The 17,673-nt window shown below is 46.5% G+C and overlaps 1 protein-coding gene across 3 annotated transcripts in view; it reads right to left on the minus strand.

The window, feature by feature from the left end:
- Positions 1–10,443: 10,443 nt before the first annotated feature.
- The window catches only part of LOC134423708 (uncharacterized), a 40,776-nt gene continuing 33,546 nt past the window's right edge, over positions 10,444–17,673 (minus strand). For 2 of the 3 annotated variants that reach the window (XM_063167005.1, XM_063167006.1), the window contains 5 exons: positions 14,664–14,820; positions 14,217–14,467; positions 13,054–13,207; positions 12,588–12,856; positions 10,444–12,213 (listed from right to left, as the gene is read on the minus strand). In XM_063167005.1, coding sequence (XP_063023075.1) covers positions 11,959–12,213; positions 12,588–12,856; positions 13,054–13,207; positions 14,217–14,467; positions 14,664–14,820 — 1,086 coding nt within the window. In that variant the 3' untranslated portion in view covers positions 10,444–11,958. Of the gene's footprint in view, positions 12,214–12,587; positions 12,857–13,053; positions 13,208–14,216; positions 14,468–14,663; positions 14,821–15,826; positions 16,090–16,282; positions 16,494–16,836; positions 16,871–17,673 lie in introns of those variants that run through there. The other variant, XM_063167004.1, reaches the window with a different exon arrangement.

Consider the following 17,673-nt stretch of genomic DNA (forward strand, 5'->3'; position numbering starts at 1 on the left):
ATTTGAACTTTGCATTTTCATCCAAGGCTGAAACCTCATGTTTGAAATACTAATGGTGGTTCCTGGAGGCAGACTGGTCCTCATAAGCTTGTGGTAGCTCAGTCCAGACACAACTTCAGTGTCCAAGGGCTGGTACCCTTATTTAGTGTCTTTCTCTTTGTTCTAGTGAATGTTGAAGAATGCATTAAATTTTCAGTGAGGGACCAAATTTGTCAGATGAATAATTCATTTAAACTCCAATCTTTATGCAGAAAACACTTTCAATGGCTATTTTAGTTCCACTAGCTCTCCAGAATACTCTGTCACTAGTTCAGAGAATCCGAGTGGTGAGTAAATCTCCAAAAACCATCATTTAAACCTTTTGCTGTTATTTAGGTACCACAATAATAAAAATTATGCTGTCAGATATCCTTGGGGCTTGTGGCCTGTTTTAACATAAAACATAAAAGCAAGTGATGACTGTTGTCATAAGGCTGACAGAATGTAGAGCAGCTAAAAGTATGTAAGTACAAGGAAATCAAACCATTATTTTAGTAGTAGTCTAAGGCTGATTACTGCTCACCTCACAGACCATCAGGTTTTCTTTATTCCAAATAAATATATTCACAATGACTTTCTTAAATCATATAAGATCAAAGACTTTTCTGCTAACTCACTCTTCTCCCTCCCCCATATTTGGGTACTGTATCCTGAACAGCAGTTACGTATCATCAGAAATGCTGCCTCTGTTAGGCGGCTCTGCTGGGAAATCACATGACTTACAGTCATGACAAACAAAGTTACAAACATGTTACAAACAAAGTCTGACTTTGGGTTTTCAACGTCGTTGCTGCCAAAGAGAGTTGCCTGCCAACGTTTTCTAGCTGCAGACATGTGTTAGCTGATAAGCTGCTCCCTAGCCGGGAGGAACAGCCCTGTCCTGAGGTGCCCCCAGCACAGCACCACCAGCCAGGAAAGGGGATTCCTGACTCCTGATATGTTTTATTAATCCTTAGGAAGACATAAGGCTTAGAGATCAACACTGAGAGTTGCAATTGCTGAAGATGGCATGGTGTGATTAGAGGTGGCGGAGGGAGTGAAGGGATGGCAGCTCTGAGGTGCACTGACCTGTTTGTCAAGATCACGTGCTGCTTAGAGCCAGGCACAACTTATGTTGCCTCCAAATTCACTGCTATAATCATTGTTCCTGGGCTGAATTACTGAGCAAGGGCAAGGTTCAGCCTTTTGAGAGGTTCCTTGGGAAGCTGAAGTGCTCTCTGTGGAGTGCTGCCCAGGAGAACTCTTGTTGCTGCCTCTCACTGATCTTGGCAAAGTCCATGTGAAAAGCTGGGGCTTTTCCCTGCACAGGTGTGTTGGCTGTACATCACATTTTCTGTAGGATGAGTAGCACTCCCATGCTGAAAAACTGCTCAGAGATGCCAGTATACCTTTGTACTTAGAGTATTCATGTCCATCATTTTGCAATTGCAATTTTTAAATCAAGATAAGGCATTCTGTCTAATGGACTTGCAATGAAAATTAACTTCATCATTATCTCAGGAGATCCAGTTGTATGAATTAAATTGCAATAACTGCCAAAGCTCAGACACCCAGCTAAATTACAATTTCTGTATTTCTTCTTGCAACCACAACTTGGTGGTACTGTTGATATCCTGCAACTGTTGAGCACAAATAAACCTTCTACTAAGGGACTGCAGACAGCAAGGCTGCATTTAAGTGTGCTGACTCTGGCATGAAGCAGGAATTGCTCCTTGAAGGCCAAGGAACATACAGGGGAGTGAATTGGAATTAAACAGAAAATTGGATCCATGCTCCCACCACAGCTTCTGTGAACCACATGGTTCTATGAACAATGAACTTGCATCCTGGCTTTTAATGAGTGATGTGAAACCTCCCTGGGTAACTCTGAGTTCAGTTTCTGTGCTGTTAGCACAGAACTGTAACTTCCTGTTTCTTGTTGACTACTGGTGTCTCTCTGCAGTCACTTTCCCATCCACAGCAGCCTCCCAAGCTGCACCACCTCGCTGAGGAGCATAACAAAGTGCAGGTTACCATCAGCACCAAGAGAGGAGTGTCACCTGCATCTTATTTTCCTCACCAGCCTGTATAATGAACTAACATGTTGAAATGTATCTGGAATTGCACAGCAGAGGAGGAATGGGGCAGAGGGAGGTGAGGTGGGCAGGGCAGCAAGAAGTGTGGTTACAGCCTGTATGATGCAGTAATGATGCATCTGTGTCTGCAGCATCTGTCATTATACAGTTGAAACCAGTAATTTGTGTTAAGAGTCTAGAACAGCTTGGAAATTTAATTTCACAAACAAACAACTAGATAACAATTCTGGGCTTCCAAGACCTGCTTCCTGGTTCTGCTATAGGCTGGTTACACAAAAATCTTGTCAAGTAGTTTGCAGGTGGTTTTTAAGGAGTTTAGACACATGGCTCCCATCCAGGTATGTGCTTTCTTTCCCAGCCTCAGTTCCTCACCCATGCTTACTTGGAGAGAGAGGTTTAAAGGGCTGATCTCTGAGCTGTTGTTTTTCAGCCAGTGTTATTTCTAAGAAGCACTGGCTTAAAATAATACAGTGGAAAAGATTACTGATACTGTGTATGTCTTGAGACTTATTTTAACTGCCCAAAACTTGTGCACAAGTAAAGTTCATTTTTGTATTTGTCTACAGGAATCTTGTTACTTACTCCCTGGAGACACATTTCTTTTAGGTGGGAAAAGGTTCTGTCTCCCCTGTGATGCTGTCCTGACTGATGGAAGCTGCACTGGGAATGAAGGGATGTTCTCAGGAGCAGCACAGGAGATAGAAAGGCTAAGCTTCTCTGAAAGGGAGGTGTCTCTATCTGTTCTGACAGCAAATTATTTACTCTTTATTAGTGTAGTTTGCAGCAGAAGGGAGAAAATCTGTGGCTTGAATAATTCACAGTTGTCTTAAGCTTTTGGACACTGTCATTGTGTAATATGACTTTCTTATCCACACTAAAAACAAGTAGCAGTTGTCTACTCTTAGGAGTAGAAAGTGAAAATGTATACATGAATAAATGGAGTTACTTGACAGAATATGTATTTTTTCAGTTTTTGGATTCTGCTGTTGCAGCAGTTCAGCTCAAGCACACAGAGCAGAGAGGCCAGTGTTAGCCTTAAACATCACAACACTGCAAGGCATAAACTTGGTTCAGGGACAAAATGTGTCCCAACCTCCTCATACATAATGTACAGAACCATGGATGGGAGGAGGCAAAAGAAGGAAAGGAGCTGCTCTTCTCTCTGCTGTGTCCCAGCCTGGAGTGGTTCTGGGTCTTTGCAGTTAACTACTTTGTCATTTCTTCTCCTTCCTTGTCAACCTTTTTCTCAAGAGAGCTACCCAAGTGTTTTTGGGGAGGCAGAGTGTGATGGGTGTCCCTGCTCCTACTCAGCTCCTTCCCTCTAAGGAAGACACCTGGGCACTGCTGTGGCCCGTGTAGCCACAAAGGAGGCTGCTAATTCAAGGCAAACAGAACTCAGCAGCAGCCTGAGTGCTTTTAATTACCCTGAGGGCATTAGGAGAATGTGCACAGGGCTGTTCAATTATGTCATTCTCAGCACAGTTAATAAATATTCTTAATCTAGTCAATAAACCTTTCATCTTGTAAATGTTAGGATAATGCTCCTTCTGTTGAAATTAAGTCCTGCTGATTTTGGTGCTTGTTAAATATCACCTACCTTATGCAAAATCCATGAGACCATGGATCAGAGCTGCAAAGGTCACATGTCTTTAGGGACTTCCCTAAACCCTGGCAAGCTAGATCTCAATTCCTAGCCTAAAGACCATTGAAATACTAAGAAATAACCATATGAACATAACAGTTGATTATAATAAACATTGTACTATTTAATTCATATTGCAAAATACAATAACAGACTTCAGCACTTCAGTGCATGTGATACCAAGCTCAAAGTGTTAATCTTTTCCAGTGGCCAGGACAAATCATACACCCCATGTCAACTCCCAGGATCATCAGTAGTTATTAGTACACCAGATACTTCAACACCACAGAGATAATTATGCCATAATGAATGAAAAAAGAGATTCATTGCAAGAGGAGAGTAATCACATTCCCAATACTTCTTCAGAAAGCAGAGAGGAAATTACTATCTGATGCAAATTAATGAGATGAAATTAATAAGTGTCAACCAATAAAATACTCCTCCAGTGGGACCAGGCTGCAGGCACGTAGTACAACCTCTTCTTGGCCTCCTGCAGTGCCCTGGGGAGGCCCCAGTGAGGAGGTGCACATTGAACAGGCTCACAGGGCACCACCACCAAAGGGCAGGCAGCTCAAGCAGTGCCACAGTGATTTTCACCAAGGCACCCTTGCAGGCAGTGCCTCACATAAGCAGCACAACAAAACTGGATCCATGTGTCAGAATAAATTCCTGTAATTAAAACCATCCTCTGGAAGGTATCACAATGTAAATCTCTTTTTGCAGACGTGTCCAATGTGCATCCAGCTCGGGAGGTGCTGGTGACCTCTTGCCAAGAACACGAGGAGGAGCTGCTGCTGCTGTGTGCATGGATCTCATTAGTCTATTTGCATAATTACCCTTTCCTAAATGTTCACATTTTTAAATGTATTGTAAGACTAGCTGCCAGCTAAGCTTAAAACTGTGAGGCAGTAAAGGAATTTAATTCTACTTACAAAATATCGTATTTTATGTTTAATAAGATATAAATATTTGTTGGCTTTATGTGATGTTTAGCAGCTTCACAGTCTCTGAAGTATTAATTAATTAATAAGCCAATTATGATGAGGCTGAGAACAAGGTATAATGTGCTGGAAACAGAAGAGGCTTTGATGGCCCAGAGGCACAACAGTTCCTGGATTCACTGTGCTTTGTAACAGAGCTGCTTGATTCCAGATTAATTTCACTGTGCCTGTGTTAGTAACAGGGGATGCTAGTGGTGATCAAACATGAATATATCTATTTAAAGTTCTCTTAACAGGCCAGAGTAAATGGTGAAGGGCCGTGTTGTGGTCTGGCAGACGCACCTTGTCAGCCAGCAGGTCCCTAGGGGAGAATTAACTTCCATTATGATATTACAGAGTCTTCACCCAGCCCAGCCTTGCATGCCTTCAGTCTGAACTGCCCTGGAGGGAACAAACCTCAGGGCTGGGCTGAAAGACAAAAGAAAGAAACAGAAAGAAGTTTCTTTCATAGAAAGAGTTTGGGGCATGAATCTCTGAGTTATGCTGAGGCATGCTGTCAAAAGGGTCTAACCAACTTACCCATTTTTAACACCAGTGTGGGAGGGACAAAGTGCCTGTGGCTATGAAAATGTAAAATCTACAGCTGGAAGTGAAGCTGGGGCTCTTTGTGACTTTCAAACTGCTCCCAGGATCACTGGGAACAGGCTAGCAGTGCTTATCCAGCCCTGTGAGTGAGCAGCACCAGCCCAAGCTGATGCACTCCCTTTGCAGCCTCACAACCCCTCTCCAAGGGCTCATCCTCAGGATATTTTGAGAACCCTGCTGTGAGTTGTTTCCTCTCCAATAGGGTGGTTACCGCTCACACAGCAGTTGCTAAATAAGACTCCTGTCACAGCCCACCACAGTGTTCTCCTATCTCAGTTACTTCACATCAAGATAAACTCATGAAAATTAATCATGGAGTACTATTTGGCCCTCTTAAAAGCAGTCCCACCAACAATATGCTTTCAATATTCAAGTTTCAGAAAATCCCTATGTTTCCATCCTCAGCCTGGGGAGCTGTATGTGAAAGCATGGAGATTTGTCACATACTGGTTGTTTTGGATAAGGAGATTCAGGGAAATCCCCTGGATCTGAAAGAGTTTTGAGCCACTCAGGGCTGCCTGCATTTGCTCTCTTAGTTTGACTTGGAAACACTGGAGTCTGAGGCAGGGGAGGGAGAGCCTGGTTGCTGCCTGCTGGAAGATGATCAGACCACACTTCAGAGGGACTTCATCTTCAAAGGCCCTTGGGAAATTCTGTGTTCTGACAGCTGAAAACCTGAACCCAACCAGCTTCTTCAAAGCAGAAGGAGCAGGATTTCTTGTAACAATACCAGGAAGACACTGGTATGGAAACAATGAAATCAGTTTTGTTTCACAGGCTGCTCTGTTCCCATGATAATGTCACTGTCACTCAACAAATTTCAGTTTCCAGTTTTCCAGGACTGTAGAGTCAGGAATATTGCATTAATATGTGTTTATTAAGAGAAAGGCTGGGACAAAGACTGGAAAACAAGTGAAATATAAAGAAAACCACCAAGATTCCTGAGAAGTATGCTGAGATGACAGTTGTTGAGATGATGGTTCATAAACTTGAAGTCAGTGGTCTGATTACACAGCCAGAAGACAGAGAATGTGAGTTTGTCAAAAACAGAACACTCAACCTGTTAATAATAATTCACTTTATCAAGAGTGATATTAGTGATTAAAGTTCAGGATGGAATCAGTTTGAGTAATCAATGACCCAGATAATATCTCAATTTCCTGACCCCTTCTGGGCTCCTGTGGAAGGAATAGCAATCCTACCTCAATTCCCATTTTCTTCTGGGCTGTGGAGAATAGCCACTGCTTCACAGAAGATCAGGGAGGAACAGTATAACATGTACATGAAAGTACTACCAGAAATATTGTGCAGCTTTTGCAGACAAAACACTCATGTGGAGTTTCTACAGTCATGCAAAAAGAGTAACTTTATAGTGATTTTGACCTTAATCAAAACTTTAATCAGAGCTTATGTTGGAGCTGAAATCCTAAAAGGGTTTCCACTGGCCCCACTGCAACTGCATGTGTGTGATTCCACCCACAAACAAGCCTTGGGCTCAGTAAATGTCATTAGTTAATTCTACAAAGAAGTTTCCATTGCTTGTAAGTTAAAGATGCACACAGCCCAGCAACTAGAGAGATGCACAGCCTGAGGTTCAGCTGCTTTGTATCTCTTAGCTGACTTGCATCTGCTGAAGATTTGGTGCATAAGTAATATTGATATGTCAAACTATCCAGAGCAGATGTAGGATCACAGTAATTGCCTGTGTCACATCAAATGTGTTGTGCTGCACAAGTTCTTAAATATCCTCCTTACTTATTGCCTTGTAAATTCAGCATTGAGTTACTGACTCAGCTTGTAAAAGCTTTAAATCTTAGCAGTGCAAAGCTCACTGTGGACATGGAAATTACTGTTATTAAGGATAATTGATATTAATACTCAAGCCAAGGCTTCTGTCCTCTTGCTGCAATAAGCACAGGCTTTTCTTTTTTGTCTATCAAGAATATTATAGGCTTGTACTTAAATTTGTCTGCAAATATGATACTCAGGTCACTCCTGTGATTCACTGAGTACCTTAAAACAATCCCAAGCAAACACAGAACCAGTGATGTGTGGCTCTGTGCTCTGTTATCCTAGGTGTCACTAACCTGCAAAGAGGTGAAGAGCTCTTCAGTGCAAGAAAGACAAGGAGCTACCTGAGGGTACAGCAAAGACCACAAAGATGATTTCGGGTCTGGAGCATCTCCCTTATGAGGAGAATTTGTGGAAGCTGGGCCTGCATAGTCTGGGGGAAAGTGAGAGGAAATCTCATAAATTAATATAAATATGTCAAAGGTGGGTGTCAAGAGGAAGGTGCCTCACTTTTTTCAGTGGAGGAGCAGTGGCCATAAACTAACACACAGACAGGTCCACTTCAATATGAGGGAGAATTTCTTTCTACTGAGGGCAGCAGAGCCCTGGCAGAGCTGCCCAGGGAGGTCATGGAGCTCTCCCTCTCTGGAGATGCTCTCAAGCCACATGGATGGTTCCTGTGTTCCCTGCTCCAGGTAACTCTGCCAGGCAGGGGGGCTGGACTGGATGATCTCTGGAGTCCCTTCCAACCATAACAATTCTGTAATTCTGTGAAAGCAGTTTTAACAGACAATAGAAAGATTTCGTTTAGAACCATGTAAGATCTAATGACACAAATCTCCAGACAAACCAACAGCAGCAAGAAATATGTCTTCAAAATAATGTTCTGCTTTCCTAGGTTTCTCAATAGCTCCATTTATCCTATCTAGATTGTTTCTCTATTGATTCCAGATTAATGAATCATTAGGTACTACACTGGAAATCTGTGATTGCAGTGGGTAGTAGAAGGTATATGCACAAAAATGCTGCAGAGTTAAAAGGAATTCTTTGCTTTTAGAATCACAGGAATGATCAGAAAATTGAAAATTTAGTATTTAGAAGAATTTTTACATTAACACATAAGCATTAAAGCAATTGCTTCAGTCATGTGATTTACTACTGACAGGCAGCAAAGTCAGGCTCATTGAAGCAAACTGGAGGGTTCCATTCCAGCTGCCATTGCCTGGAGATTGGCAGAAAAATGCAAGGCAAACACAGCTGCTCCCTATGTAAGCACAGCCAGGGATGGCTGCTTTTGAGTGCCAGGGGGAATTTATTGCTTTTAATGCCTAATTACTGTCTCCTTGCTGGGGATTCAGAAGCTCTGAGGAACAGAGGAAACCTAGGGGTTAGTTCATTTCTACCCCAGTGTGTATGGAAGCGTGGTAAGGACTATGCATCCATTGGGGAGAAATCATTAATAGAGTGGTTCTTTCCTCAGGATTTGTGACATTACTACACTAATAACTGGCAAGGCTTTGCAGATGCAGCAGTGGCTACCTCAGTCATGCTTGAAGTGTGCAGAATTAATGCAGTTATACATACTTGTCAGTGTGACAATTTGCTGGGCCAAACTGCAGTGTCTGAAGTAGCAGCCTGTGGCCAACAGCAGGCTGGCATGTGTGAAAATGTGTAAAGAATAAAGTATTGCCAGGAGAAAGTTTTACAAAGGGAGCTTGCACAGGCTGTGTCCCTGGTTTCCTGGAGGGAGGCTGACAAGGTGGAAGGGAAATGGCATGTTATGACCTCAGTCTGAAACTAAATGTTGTCATATTTCTAGTAGGTGTATGCTCATAGTGAGGTAAAGATCACCTTGCAAGAAGAAGCCTGAAACCATTTTGCATTTAATGAAAAGTTCTCTCAGATAATTGTCAAGCACTTCTACAGCTGGCTGTCAAAAGTAGATTCAGACAAAAAAATGCACTTGTCCCACTATTTTATTTCATGTCAGTGGTGTTCTGTTGGGAGAAAGTGTTTTTCTGTCAGCAGCTGTAACATCACGTTTTGACAACTCCAGGCAAACTTCCACCATGCCTCAGGTTTAACCTGAACAGCTTGTTTTCAGCATCTTGTAACCCCTCAGATGCCAGGGGTGGCTGTGGTAACTGCACTGAGCAGCTGCACAGTGCAGTTACTCCATGGTCACCTTCTCAATTCCAGTTTAATTAAAAACATCAACTCCATGGCCACGTGCCACTTCCACAGCCAGCAATGGCCTTGCTCAGCAGGACCATCAGGAATGTGAAATAACCACTTGTAGCAGCAGAGATCTTCAACTCCTATCTCTCAGTCCATTAAAAAGCTGGAGATGGGACAGATACTCAGATTTTATACTCTCTAGACCAGAGCTTCAGGTAGAAGAAACCTCAGGCTGAGCAGGGTTATTGCTGCTGTCATCAACCATCTGTTCTGCACTTGGGGAGCCCTTGCCATGCCTGTCTGCTCTGAAGGCTGCTGTGGTGATCACTGGCACCTCAGCACCTCTGACAGAGCAGGCAAGGCAGAAAACAGCAGGATAAATATTCAGTTAGAGGACACCTACACCCTAAGGGGAGCAAAACCATGTCAAGGTTTGACAACTGGGATTAGGACATTTGACAAGTGTCAGGGACCCACCAGGGAGGTCTAATCCTGCCTCAATGGAGCAATGGAAGCACAAATACTGGCAAGGCAGCCCATTGCTCTCTATTGCAGTTAATGGTGAATGTGACTATCTTTGGCAGGATGTCTGCTGGCCAAAGTCCAGCCTTGTTGAAGGGTTTCACAACTCAAGTAAGGTTCCCTTTCTTTTTCTTCGGGAACCAAATGAATGAGGTGTTTTCTTGAAGTGGGATTGTCCCATCTAGTGCTGCTCTCGGCTGATCTTTCCCACCCTGCCTTTCTGCACAAGCCATCCCACTTTGCATCCTTTGCAGCTGCTTCTCTGCCAGTTCCCTTACAGGCACCCCTGTGCATCTGGAGTACCAGCAGCCCTCACCCAGAAAGAGCCACTGCCCCTCTCCAGCACAGCACGGAAAGCAGCACTAAATGAGGCTGAGAGAAAAACTCCAAGGCAGACCCCCACATTTACACATAGCCCCAACTCCAGCAACTCCTGCACGGTTGTTGGTGCTGTCCAGCAGCCTAACAGAGCTGAAAACAACCTGGCATAGTCCGAGGGTCTGACCCCAAAGATACTCCTCCAGGTCCCCCAGAGCAAAGCTTTCTCCCCCAAACATGGTTCTCACTAAGTATGGATATAACATTTTAAGCATAAACAAGACATGACACCTTTCTGGAAGAACAAGAGTTCATTATTTATTAATTATGAGGTGGGAAGGATATTTGTCCACATTGTGAATGCCATGGATTTCAGGCTTTGAAAGTGATACATGCAGTGATATCACTGCTAGAACAGGAGGTGTCTGTGACCTCATCTTTCACCTCCCAAGCCCTCAGCCTGCACTGTTTGCTGGAGCAGATCAGGTGAGTTTGCTCACGGGGTCCTGCTGCCTGCTCTGAGCTCTGAGGTGCATGCAGTTGCAAGTGGGAGTGCACAGCTCTCAAACATGCTGACAAACTAAACTTAATTCCTCAGGAACTGCAGAAAATATAGAAGTCTGGGGGTTTGAATTGGGTTTGGCCCTCAAATTTCTGTGCTAGGATGTTAGGAGAGCATTGTGCATGGTAGCTAATATTTCTCGATCAGGTGAAGAAGTGGAACCATGTGAAAGGGCAAAACATAATGGTCACCACAGAACAGATTTGCCTGCCTTAACTTTCAATCCAGATGCTGCAGACAGTCATGGAGCAGCCAGTAACAATGCCTTTTAACAAAATGCATGTGAAGATTATTACCTGTTTGTGTAGAAATGTGCTTGATTCCCGGAACTGTTGAGCAAATCGGTAATGTAAAAACAACAGCAGTTTAATGTGGGTGTTAAAATTGTAGCTGCAGAATCAAACAAAAGAAACAAACTGCTGTAGATGAAGGGTAGTTAAGTAGCTCTGCAATACCTTAAGGCAAAAATATTTGTCTATAGAATGTGAACTTCTTTCTACTCTTCTGAGAGAACCTAAACATAGATCCTAAACCCAGAAACCATCTGCAGCACTAAACCCACAGTACTGTAGCTGTAAGTAGGATTTGTGTTCTGTTTTGAGCAGGGAAGGTTGAGATCCTTCCTTTGCTGTGAACACCTGACTATTTCAGGCCTGATTCAGTTTGTTGGTACCATTCTGCTATTTTGGGTCATTGTTGCATCCCCACTGTTTATCAGTACATGGTTCTCACCATAGGTTTTTATCTTTATTGGTATCACTCAGCAGGGGAGAAAGGCCATACAGGGCTTCAAGTTGAAAAGGATCTGAAAAACTGTAAAATTACAGTCAGAGTGGAGATTGACTGTAGGGACACTGAGAGATGGAAAAAAGCCCCATGATACAACTTCACTTCTTCCAAAAGAAGAAAGGGAGCTAGAAGGGTCTGAGTGCTGCCTAGCTGGCTGGTGGAGGCCCAGGAAGAGGGTTTCCTGTAAAATGGGGCTTTGGGAGACCTGGAAAAAGAAACCCTTGAGAAAGAAGTCAGTGTATTAGGCAGGCGGAAGAGGGTAGTTAAGGAGAAATTACTTGCACACCAAGCTATCCTCAAACAGATAAAAGACAATTTTAGGCAAGATGAGTTTGGATTTTTACATTTCAATAAGTCTTTGAATTAATTATCACAGCAGTTGCTAGTAAGCGTTCATTACACTTGTGGCAAAAGCTGAAGAGTGACCAGGGACTCCATGCCTTGCTTGAGCTCTTCCTAACAGCAACTCTGTTCTAGTATATATCTCCCTGCCTTTTGAAATTGGGCAAAAGAGACAGAACGAGCAATATTGCTGGAAGCTAAACCAATAGTGGCAATCAGACTACCACCACCAACAGCCCCAAAAGCAGCAGAGGCCGAAAGAGGAAAACCAACCACAGGAATACCAGCCGCAACCGCAAGACTGACAAATCCTACCCCAGCTGTCACTACAGAAGAAATGGAATTGATATTTTGAAGTGCTGCCTTGGCCTGTAAAGGGAAAGTAAAACAGAGGTTAGAGACATTACAAGCACTTATATTTACCCCCAGACATGATAACTGAGAACAGGCAAAGATAATCAGGGTAATTGAATCTGGGTCAGACCAGCCCCATTATCAGAAGGGGCAGCAGCCAGGTTTGTCCCCCCAGGAGGTGGCACTCAGGGAGAGGGCACTGCCAGGGTGCAGCCAGAGCACAGGGACCCTGCAGGGCCAGGGGCTCTGGGGAGGCAGCGCTGCTTTGGAGCCCACGCCTGGCACTGGGCTGTGCCCTGCAGGCTGCAGGCTGTGTCCCAGTGCCCGGCTCACAGCCAGCAGCCAGGAGCTGCTCTGGGAGGCGCCCAGGGCTCACCCCTGGTACTCACCTGCTCAGAGACCCCATCTCCATAGCGCAGCATGGTCACAAAGTGCTCACAGTTCTTGAGGAACAAACGATATGGCAGCTCCTTGTCAATATATGGCTCAGCACGCCGGATGATCTCCTCCATGGGGAACGGAGTGCGGTAACAATCATACTTGTTGTTGACACACCATGTATCATTTCCGGCCACCATGTCCAGCTCCTCCTTACTCACTACGGCTCTTCTGAGAAATACAGATCCACTGCTGGATGACGTGGATGTGTCTCCTTGAACTGGGGAAGGTAGGGAAGAGATAAGGTACATAGGCAGACCCTCTCTGCCGCTCCCCAAAACCAGAGATGGCTTTTAGACAGCTCCTGAAAAGCTCATCTACACGCTAAGAGTCCACAAGGAACAGCCTATGGAGGTAGAACGGGCTCCTGGAGCACCACAACACCCCCTCTGCACCCCCAGGCAGCACCAGCCTTACCATTTGTCACATGGATGACATGTCCTTTCCCCAAGTAGAGGGCCCAGTGCTCATAAGATCCTCGTTTGATCTCGATCAGATCCCCAGGGTTGGGGACGTCCTTGTCTTTCGCCCTATCAAGAACGTGCATTTCTCCACATAACAAAGCTCTCAGCTGGAAAACACACAGTCAACATTCAGAAATAAATTTAGTTTACTTTTTGAGAAAGTTAGGGTTAAAACCAGTTTTTCCATAGAAAGAGCCAGTAGAACATGGCTGATAATAGCAGGATAGTAGAAGGCCTGCACCAGTCCTCAGCAAAGCACTGAAGCGGACATGGCAATATAAGGAAAGCAAAATTTTGCTTTCCAGTGCTGGCAGACGATCGCAAAACTCATCACAGACAAAAAGTAAAAGCACATGTGACAAACAGGCCAATGTTTCTGAGAATCACCTAGAATGATGATATGCATCACTTCGGATTTCTTAGTGGCATGGCAGGGAGAAGCAAGGCCAGAATGCTGAACTTGCACACAAAGTTATATTCATAGAAAACAAGATTCTAGGCGTGATGAGCTTGAGTTTTTACATTTTATTAAAGCTTTCATTTTATACTTTCTATAAGGGTGGCAAGAGCAGGGCAGAGACTCCTTGCAGCCAGAGAATCTCTGGTTTTCTCTGAGCTTTTCCTGATGGCCCATCAGTGCTCTCTTTCTCTCTGGACTTCAGCCCCAGCAAGCTCACCCACACAGTGAAGGCAACAGCACAGATCCTACTGCAAGCATGCAAACAATTGCTATCTTGGCAGGTAAAGGGAAAGTAAAACTGAGGCTGGAAACACGAATAGCACTTTCATTTAGCCCCAGGAATGGTAATGGAGAATAGGCAGGGATAATCAGAACAGTAAATCACTGAGAGCCATGTGCGCCATTATCAGAAGGGGCAGCAGCCAGGTTTGTCCCCCCAGGAGGTGGCACTCAGGGAGAGGGCACTGCCAGGGTGCAGCCAGAGCACAGGGACCCTGCAGGGCCAGGGGCTCTGGGGAGGCAGCGCTGCTTTGGAGCCCACGCCTGGCACTGGGCTGTGCCCTGCAGGCTGCAGGCTGTGTCCCAGTGCCCGGCTCACAGCCAGCAGCCAGGAGCTGCTCTGGGAGGCACCCAGGGGCTCACCCCGTGACACTCACCTCGCCACCATAGCGGAGATTTGTCACAAACTCCTCAGAGCATCTACCAAGCACATCATGCGTCACATCCTTGCCAATGCAACACTCAGCACGCCAGATGATCTCCTCCACGGGCAGAGGCGTGCGGTAACAATCACACTTGTTGTTGACAGCCCAGTCATTTCTGGCCACCTTCAGGAGTTCCTTTTGAACTCTGGCCTTTGTGTGGACTGTTGACCCACTGCTGGCTAACAGGGTTGTGGCTTTTTTATCTGGGGAAGGCAGGGAGGAGATAAGATACATAGGCAGACCTTCCTTACCCCCGCAAAATCTCAGATGGCTTTTAGACTGCTCCTGGAGAGCTCATCTATACCACAGGGTCCACATGGAGCTGCCCGTGGAGGTAGAACGGGTTCCTGGAGCACCACAACACCCCCTCTGCACCCTGCCAGGCAGCACCAGCCTTACCTACAGGTGTGAAATTGATGACATATCCATCCCCCACATAGAGGGCCCAGTGCTCATAAGATCCTCGTTTGATCTCGATCATATCTCCAGGGTTGGGGGAGTCCTGTTTTTCTGTCATGTCAAGAATTTGCAATTCACTACCTACAGAAGCCCTCAGCTGGAAAACACACAGTAAACACTCAGCAATAAATTTAGTTTACTTTTTGAGAAAGTTAGGGTTAAAACCAGTTTTTCCATAGACCATGCCAGTAGGGTGTTACCGATAAAACAAGGGTGATAGAAGGGCTGCACCAGTCCTCAGCAAAGCACTGAAGGGGACATGGCAATACAAGGAAAGCAAAATTTGCTTTCCAGTGCTGGTAGACTACCACAAAACTCATCACAGACAAAAAGTAAAAGCACATGTGACAAACAGGACAATGTTTCTGAGAATCACCTAGAATGATGATATGCATCACTTGGTATTTCTTAGTGGCATGGCAGGGAGAAGCAAGGCCAGAATGCTGAACTTGCACACTAAGTTATATTCATAGAAAAGAAGATTCTAGGCATGATGAGCTTGAGTTTTTACATTTTATTAAAGCTTTCATTTTATACTTTCTATAAGGGTGGCAAGAGCAGGGCAGAGACTCCTTGCAGCCAGAGAATCTCTGGTTTTCTCTGAGCTTTTCCTGATGGCCCATCAGTGCTCTCTTTCTCTCTGGACTTCAGCCCCAGCAAGCTCACCCACACAGTGAAGGCAACAGCACAGATCCTACTGCAAGCATGCAAACAATTGCTCTCTTTGAAGGTAAAGGGAAAGCAAAACCCAGGCTGGAAACACGAATAGCACTTTCATTTAGCCCCAGGCATGGTAATGGAGAATAGGCAGGGATAATCAGAACAGTAAATCAGCGAGAGCCATGTGCCCCATTATCAGAAGGGGCAGCAGCCAGGTTTGTCCCCCCAGGAGGTGGCACTCAGGGAGAGGGCACTGCCAGGGTGCAGCCAGAGCACAGGGACCCTGCAGGGCCAGGGGCTCTGGGGAGGCAGCGCTGCATTGGAGCCCACGCCTGGCACTGGGCTGTGCCCTGCAGGCTGCAGGCTGTGTCCCAGTGCCCGGCTCACAGCCAGCAGCCGGGAGCTGCTCTGGGAGGCACCCAGGGCTCACCCCTGACACTCACCTGGTCTGAGAATCCTTCTCCATAGCGGAGTTTTTTCACAAAGCGCTCACAGTTGCTACCAAACCCACGATATGTGAAATCCTTGTTAATATAATCTTTAGCACGACAAATGATCTCCTCCACTGGTAGAGGACAGTGGTACTGATCAGACTCGTTATTGACACACCATGTATTCTTTTGCACCACCTCCTCCAGGCGCTGCTTTATCACCTTTCTGATGAATACTGGCACAGTGTGCATTCCCACATTAATGAGTAGTTTTCCTGTAAATAGAAGGGAAGAGATAAAACAAGCAGACAGACCCTCTCTGGCCTCTGCAAGACCTCAGATGGGTTTCCTCTGCTCCTGCAAAGGACAGCAGCACACAGAGGGCTCACCAGCAGCCCATGGAGAGAGACAGGGCTCTGGGAGCACACGAGAAGGGCCCTGCACCTTCCAAGTCTGCAATACCCTTACCGGAAGGTGTCAGATTGATGACATATCCATTCCCCATGTACAGGGCCCAGTGCTTATGACGTGGCCGATCGATCTCGATCAGGTCCCCGGGCTGGGGTTTGCAATTGTCCTGTCCCATGCCGGGCTGGCGCAGTGAGGCGGTGCAGGCGCAGCCGGGCTGGCTGAGCGCAGGGCAGAGCGCAGCGGGCAGGCGAGGGCTGTGCAGGGGCAGCTGGCGGGAGCGCAGGCACGGAGGGTGTCAGCGAAGGGCGCCGAGGGCAGCGGCTGCCGGAGCGGGGCCGGGCCGGGCCGGGCGGGCGTCCGGCTGCTGCCGCCGTGCCCGGCTGCCCCCGCCCGCCCGCCCGCCGTGCCCGCGCTCCCCTCCCGGCCGCGCTCCGCTCGGGGCTCCGCCGGGGCCGGGCCGGGCCCGCTCCGCTGCCGGGACGCGGCTCCCCGGGGCTGCCCGCGCTGCCCAGCCCGGCCCGGGCCCTGCGGCACCTGCGGCCGCCCGGCAGAGCCTGCAGGGGCCGCGTCCTGCTGGGAACGCCCGCTCGCATCCCCCGAGCCCCGCTCACCTCTGCACCTGTCCCGCTGCTGCCGTGGCCGCGCTCCCGGCCCGCTACTCCCAGTATAAATAGTTTTTTTCGAGGAAATTGCGTTATCGCTCTGAGGTCACTGCCCTTCCTGGCCCCGCAGCTGCACGTCCAGCACCACCCATCCCGTGCAGTGGGAGGGCTCCGCTCCTCAGGGTAGGTGCCGCTGCTGCCATGCTCTCTCGCGGCCCGCTGCACCCATTATAAACTCATGGCAGAAGAAATTGCGTATTTGCGTGAATCCTGCCGGGCTCACTGCTAGCACTGCTCCGGAGCCGGCCCGTTCCAAAACACTCGACCCCCACCCCAAAGAGGTCTTGGTGCCAAGGAACTCCTGTTGATTAGAAAATCTCATCTTGTACCTGAGGAAGCCGAGCTGCCGCCTCATTGCAGTGAGCCTCTGTCCCCAGATGATCCTCCTGTCCAGTGATGGGCAACAGCACTATCCCTGTCATTCCACAGGACATCTCCTGGCAGAACAACCACCCCTGGACGCTGATTAAAACCTGCCTTGGGTACTGTGAAAAATACATTCACTCTCTTGTGAAAAGTTAAAAGTTTTATAAAGGACATCAGGAGACAAGGACCATACAGCAAAGGTTATTATGGCCCGGTGCATCTTGGCACTCAGCCAACAGCACCTTGTCTTCTTTGGGGATATCCCTTAAATACCTTTGCTCCTTACATCTGCCTGTTGCATATTTATAGACCTTTATACATATCCATAAACTAGTTTACATTTTCCATTAAATATTTTACATGGCCCCTCCTTGGGTCCTCTTTATTAGAGCGTGCATATTTCTTGGCTGTGGTTTTGGC

This window comes from Melospiza melodia, chromosome 12 (genome assembly GCF_035770615.1).
Source record: "Melospiza melodia melodia isolate bMelMel2 chromosome 12, bMelMel2.pri, whole genome shotgun sequence".
In the NCBI taxonomy this organism is placed as follows: domain Eukaryota; kingdom Metazoa; phylum Chordata; class Aves; order Passeriformes; family Passerellidae; genus Melospiza; species Melospiza melodia.